This window comes from Amblyomma americanum, chromosome 9 (assembly GCF_052857255.1).
Source record: "Amblyomma americanum isolate KBUSLIRL-KWMA chromosome 9, ASM5285725v1, whole genome shotgun sequence".
NCBI lineage: Eukaryota > Metazoa > Arthropoda > Arachnida > Ixodida > Ixodidae > Amblyomma > Amblyomma americanum.
The window spans coordinates 134,580,763-134,586,762 of record NC_135505.1 but is presented as its reverse complement, the minus strand read 5'-3'; the positions used below and the strand labels follow the sequence as shown (position 1 = coordinate 134,586,762).

At 48.0% G+C, this 6,000-nt stretch overlaps 1 protein-coding gene across 12 annotated transcripts in view; it reads right to left on the bottom strand.

Moving 5' to 3' along the window:
* Positions 1–3,118: 3,118 nt before the first annotated feature.
* Positions 3,119–6,000, bottom strand: part of LOC144104456 (CCR4-NOT transcription complex subunit 2-like) — a 34,188-nt gene continuing 31,306 nt past the window's right edge. For all 12 annotated transcript variants that reach the window (XM_077637469.1, XM_077637461.1, XM_077637468.1 and 9 more), the window contains one exon: positions 3,119–5,939. In XM_077637469.1, the coding sequence (XP_077493595.1) occupies positions 5,738–5,939 (202 nt within the window). In that variant the 3' untranslated portion in view covers positions 3,119–5,737. The remainder of the gene's footprint in view (positions 5,940–6,000) is intronic.

Sequence of the window (6,000 nt, the reverse complement as noted above, 5' to 3'; positions counted from 1 at the left end):
AGTTTAACTACCACCTGCCATAATGGACAGGTTGAGATGACGTCATAAGGCCACGTGACCTAGGAGGAAGGTAGGCCACCTGCTTTTTCGCTCACAACGCCACCGACGGCAACGGATTTTTGGCAGAACGGGAGCCTTAACGCTGTCGTGTTAATAAATACTACACTTTTGAACACAAATTCGCTAAATAGACTGTTGTCATGAACACCTGAGCTGCACCTGAGCCAAACAATGCACTTCTCCATGAAGTAGAGAACCCACAATCGCTCTCGAACTTTGGCGCGCTCTTTCCTGCGGCTTCTTCATACCCGCGCCCTACTTCGCGTCAACGGCGCCGCGCCGGCGCGGCAGGAAGCTCCGCCCCGGAGAACTTTCGCGCGTGCCGGGTGGGCGGGACCGGCGGACGAGCGCTGTTTCTGGGCGGGAGAAATATGACGAGAGAACGAAAGGCGCCGAGACAATGAAGTTCAAATTTTGACTAGCGATATATAACTCCGCTTCTACAAAGCGTACTTAAAAATTTCTTGATATAAGATACCCTGAAGCAATGCCCTTTCATCTCCCAGGCATACAGCAGCTTTAATGAATTGTGTTGCAAGGCCGCTTTAACAAGTATAAACCTTTGCTTTCGGGCGAGGAAGACGCCTAAAGCCTCCTCTTTCGACTGTCGCAAACCGGTTCCTTTGCCGCTTCCATCGTGCTAGCGCCGGGTGCACACGTCCAGCGAGCCAAATGGCGATGCCCAGAGGGCCCTCATTTCAAGTCAATCTTTGGTTGTCAAGCAGAAACAAAGACTGCTAAGTTGCAGATTAACCTAAATGTGAGAAGCAGCGGTCGTGTCAGACTTGCCGTGCCGAAATCTGAAGCCCTCGTCCGCTACCTTAACACATCTGCTCTCTCACATCCGTTCGCGCATTCGTTGGTAGCTAATAATAATTGTTTTTTTTTTTTGGGGGGGGGGGGAAGGAAATGCCGCACTATCTGTCTCATATATCGTTAGACACCTGAACCGCGCCGTTAGGGAAGGGATAAGGGAGGGAGTGAAAGAAGGAAGGAGGTGCCGTAGTGGAGGGCTCCGGAATAATTTCGACCACCTGGCGCTAGTCGCCTGGAGGTAGATTAATAATAAAAGCCACCTTTTCCTTACTGCACTAAGCATGACTTCGCTTTCTATCCTGCTTCCGAACGAACATCAACGCGCAGAGCGACAAGAAACCAAACAATTTAATTTTACTAAGGGCCCCACCGAAGGCACATTATACAGTCGGATACAACTCCAGCAAATGCCGTCGACCAATTTTCCGCCTCTCTCTGTGAATAATAACAATAATAATTGGTTTTTAGGGAAAGGAAATGGCGCAGTATCTGTCTCATATATCGTTGGAGACCTGAACCGCGCCGTAAGGGAAGGGACAAGGGAGGGAGTGAAAGAAGGAGGTGCCGTAGTGGAGGGCTCCGGAATAATTTCGACCACCTGTGGCCGATCACCTTGGATCCGCTATATGGTCGGATACAACTTAAAGGGCACTGAAGACAACGCTATCAATTTTTTTTGTTAGTTAAATCTGATAGTTTGGCATTTTGTGGCTTTGTTCCCGCTTGTCCGGCAAGAAAGGTGCATTCATTGCTAAGAGATTTAAATTCGAAGTTGAAAATTTTCTTCCCGCCGCTACGATTTCGCGCCGCTACGATTCAAACTCTGGGCTCTAGCTAACAGGAGAACGGTGACGTAAACGGCGGAAATGGAAACGAAGACTCCGTGATTGCTGGCGGCGAGTGCTGCGCTCCAGCCTAGCAGCAGCCGAAGCGAGAACTACTGCCGGCCGGGTGTGCCGTCTTCGCTTCGTTTACAGTTGCAATCAACGTTACAATGGATCCCGCTCCCGATTACGAAGTTCTCGCAAAGAACTGCGGCCCACATTCAGCGACCTCAACCCCACACAGCGTGCGATGCTTTTGAGGGTTGAGGCAGCGGGTCTGGCAAGGAAATCTTAGCGCCGATGAGTCGGCAGTGTCGCTGTCACCGACGAGCCACCGTTTCGAGTGATGTGTAGCGACTGGTACGTGCAGGCATATTTAAATTCTGTAATAAGAGTCCTCGTAGGGCTGGTTACGCAGCCCAGCGTCTTGGTACGTTGACGAAGCGAACACGCTGAGTGGTGAGTTTGCCAACGTGGAGGCGCGTTGAACATTGGGTATACACAGCTCTTTCTCCTTGTCCCAGCTGCGTGCCGTTAAACGAAATACGTCCAAGGAGCACTTGGAGCATCTACAGCTCCGCCCTTGTAAATCGAGGCGCATAACGAAACCATGTGGGCAAGCAGAACCCATAGCTGCGAAGCACCCCTAATCATCCCGGAACTCAGCTGGCCACCTGCTGCGCCGCAAACTGCAGGTTCTCTCCACTTCCAACATTAAAGTTTTCATTTTCCCGTCGTCTTCGCGCGATAAAAGTGCACTGGTTTCAAAACAATATATATACTTCAATATCGATCAAACACGTAACCTTCATGCACGTTTGTCAACCTCAGAGATCTGTGATCTTTTCTCCTATTTCATCACGCTTGTACTTGGAGATTGGCCTGTGGCGGCGATACCTGTATTTTAGTTCTTGCTCTTTTCTACCTTACAAGAGCTGTTTTTAGAAAGAGTTGTTTTTGTTTATCGTTCATGGGGGTTTAACGTCCTAAAGCGACCCAGGCTATGAGGGACGCCATAGTGAAGGGCTCTGGAAATTTCGACCATCTGGGCTTTTTTAACGTGCACTGACATTGCACGTGGGTATCTAGCACTTCGTATCAAAATGCGACCACTGTGGCCAGGATCGAACCTGCATCTTTCCGGTCGGCAACCCGAGCACCATAAGCACTGAGCCACCGCAGTGACTTCTGCAGCAAATGAGTCGAGAGGGCAGAAAGGGTACTGTTTGGACAAGTTGGTGTATCATGACGAAAACTAGCGCTCGATCAGACGGGTGTCCTTTTCATTTTGTGTTGTCTGATTGAGCGCTACTTTTCGTCAAGGTAGAAATAGTTCCAAAACATGGCCTTCAGAGAACCGCTAGCTTCTCAGTCGAAAGCACACAACACGAGCATCAAAACAGGAAACAGCACAATGGTACAGCTTTAGAGATCGTTCTTTATTGACAAGCAACTATGTATCAAGGCCGCTCCTTTGTACATTTTGAAAATAATTAAGGAAGGCTTATGTACATTGAGTTTTTGTCCCATGAGCTACCTTTCAACACTAGGAGCACCGTCGTTTCCTCTCTGCTAGGTTGGCTGGTGCCATCCGACTCCGTGACCACATCCATGTGGCCAAACAGTGGCCGCAACACCCTGAACCCTGACTGTACAACGCGCCACCTCCATTTTTTTTTTTTTTGGCATGAACAATGAACTGGCCTATCATTGCATAGACAGCCTCACAGACGCCTCACATATGGCTTTCAACCGGCTGCGATCCGGCCCACAAGCCGTGTCGCAGTCTCGTATCTCACTCTAGGCGCAGACGAGGGCAGCTCGAACAAACACCACCTTTGAAACATTTAAATTAAAAGACAAAAGAGGATAATAAAAATAAAGTTGTGTCAACATTACACATATACATAAGGGAAAACTCATTTCGCAACAAAGCAGCAATACACAAAGACTTCAAGGAACATGGTTTTAAAGAAAAGTACAACTGTGCAAGATGTAGTTATGTATACTTAGAGCCATCAGGCGAATCTGTGCCATTTTTAAATGTCAGTTCATTGCAAAGTAAGCAATACGAAGAAAAAGATAAAAACACCAGCAGCAGGGAATGCAGAAAACTAGAGTGCAGTCTACTAAGTACAGTCGTTGACTTTTTGATTTGTCCCACCACAAAATAAAAACTGCCACATTTTTTTTCCACCACACATTTTCTACAGAACACACTCACAGTGAGGACTGACCCTGTTTAAAAATGTGGCAGTCTTAACCCATTCAGTGCAGAAAACAAAAAAAAAGGCATCCTTACCAGTCCTTCAAAACACAGGATACTTAAGCAAAATGGAAAAAGGTGACAAGTCATAAACCAGTCGCAAGCAACTGTCCCACTTGGTCCTTGTGCAGTCACATTTGTCGCTAGTCATCGGTGTCGTGAGCAACACCCAACCACGCGCGGAAGTCGGGTGCCCCTAAAGAAAATAAAAGGGTTCACGCCTCCCCTCAAGCCTCCACAGTACGTCAGAAGCAGAGAGCACTCAATAATCTCAACCCGCCGGATTCGCAATTCCTGTGGGCGGCAGTGTTTTAGTTTTACTATTCTCCAAGAACACGGGAAAATGCGGCTCCCGTGCTATGCTATCAGGTTCCATCTGGAACATTTTCTACCTCCGTGAACTTCACTCCAGGAACCACACCAGATTGTGCCACAAACTGCAACTGCTTCCACTCCCTGGCAGTGACTGTTGTTCATAAACTTTGTGCTCAGTGCTAACAATAGCATGGCAGGATAAGATGGCTACTAGGCTGGCTCTTGGAAGCGGTGGACAATGGTGACACCAAATGAATGCTTTCCATTCCTTTCACAATGAACAGTGGTGGTGTAAAAGCAAGCCAAAGAGAGAATTTATTTACAGGAGTCAGCCTGAGCGAGTGCACTGAACACAGTGAACCCGTGTATCACCACTGTCTAAGCTGCCAACAGTTCGGAGGATCACAAATTTCAACTCCCATAGAACAGTGACAAGCAAATAATCCCGATACAATGCTTTCCAAATGTAACGAACATCATTTTACAAGCAAGATTTCGCTGGAATAACGCTGAACAGTGCAGGAATGCAATGCCTACATTATTCTTTCATTGTGTTTCAGAATGTTACAGCAAATTTCTACTTCGTCTATGGAAATGGTGCAGCTTTCAGAAAGGAACAAACTTAGTAAAGGCATTTTTCTATATATTCGAATTTATTACCACAGCTTCACCTGGGATACAAACCAGTCAAACTGCCTTGACCTGGAAAAAACAAATTAAAATTCAACAAATGCAACAGCACATTTCAAAGATGTGCCTAACTAAACATCTTTTTCTTCTCGCAACAAATCCTTTGTAACGAGTCTAATGAAAGTTAACAAGTTTAAAGTGCTTTGCAGAGTGACCGAAAAAGGTAATCCTGTGGACAAGGATATGACAAATCAGGTTACAAGCTCATTTGCGTAACCACATTATACGGGCGTACCATGCTGGTAAGGCAGTACCCTCACCATGAAGCTTTCCTGCGCTGTATAGTAGTTTAAAATGAGTGCCTCTCATACGCCTGACCCCGTTGAGCACTTGTGAGGAGGATCCCTTTCCCTTTCTGTGATCCATCGAGCTACTTCTTTTCCGTTCCACTTCCCCCTAAGCCAGTCAGCAGCGCTGCAGTGTCCTCGTGGCCGCACGGTCCGTATGGCAAGACTGATGCGAACACTCCTAGCACAGCAATCAAAGGCAGCCACATGTTCAGGAAACCTAACCACTGCCCACATGATAACAATTCTCACAGGCTCCGCACTAGCCTGCATTTGTTCGTTTTCCCAGTCTGCTCACCATCACAAGGTGGCCCATGTTTTATTCCTCTGACAACCTTGCGAGTTGCAGCTTCATTGAGGCCGACGCCACCACTAGCTTTCCGGACAGGTGGTTCACTTTGGCTTTTGCTCGAGTGGCATGGTAGAAGGAGCGCTCCAAGCTGCTGCCATGGACGTCTGGAGGTGGTGTCGTTGGCCGATCAGAGGGGTGGGTACTGCTGTGGCCTGTCTTCCAGCCGGTCGTAGTCGAGGTGGAACTCCTTGGCAACCTTTCGCCAGTTGACTGGGTCGAAGAAGAAGTACGTTCCGCGCTCGTACGTTGACGTCTTCTCCGTCGGCGAGATGCCTGCCCGCGTGATCCAAACACGCTCATCTTTGTGGAAGCGCCAGTCGCGATTGTACCTGCGACAGCACGGCAAAGGAACGTTGCTCACAGGGGCTCTCACAAGACGCCTGTCCATTA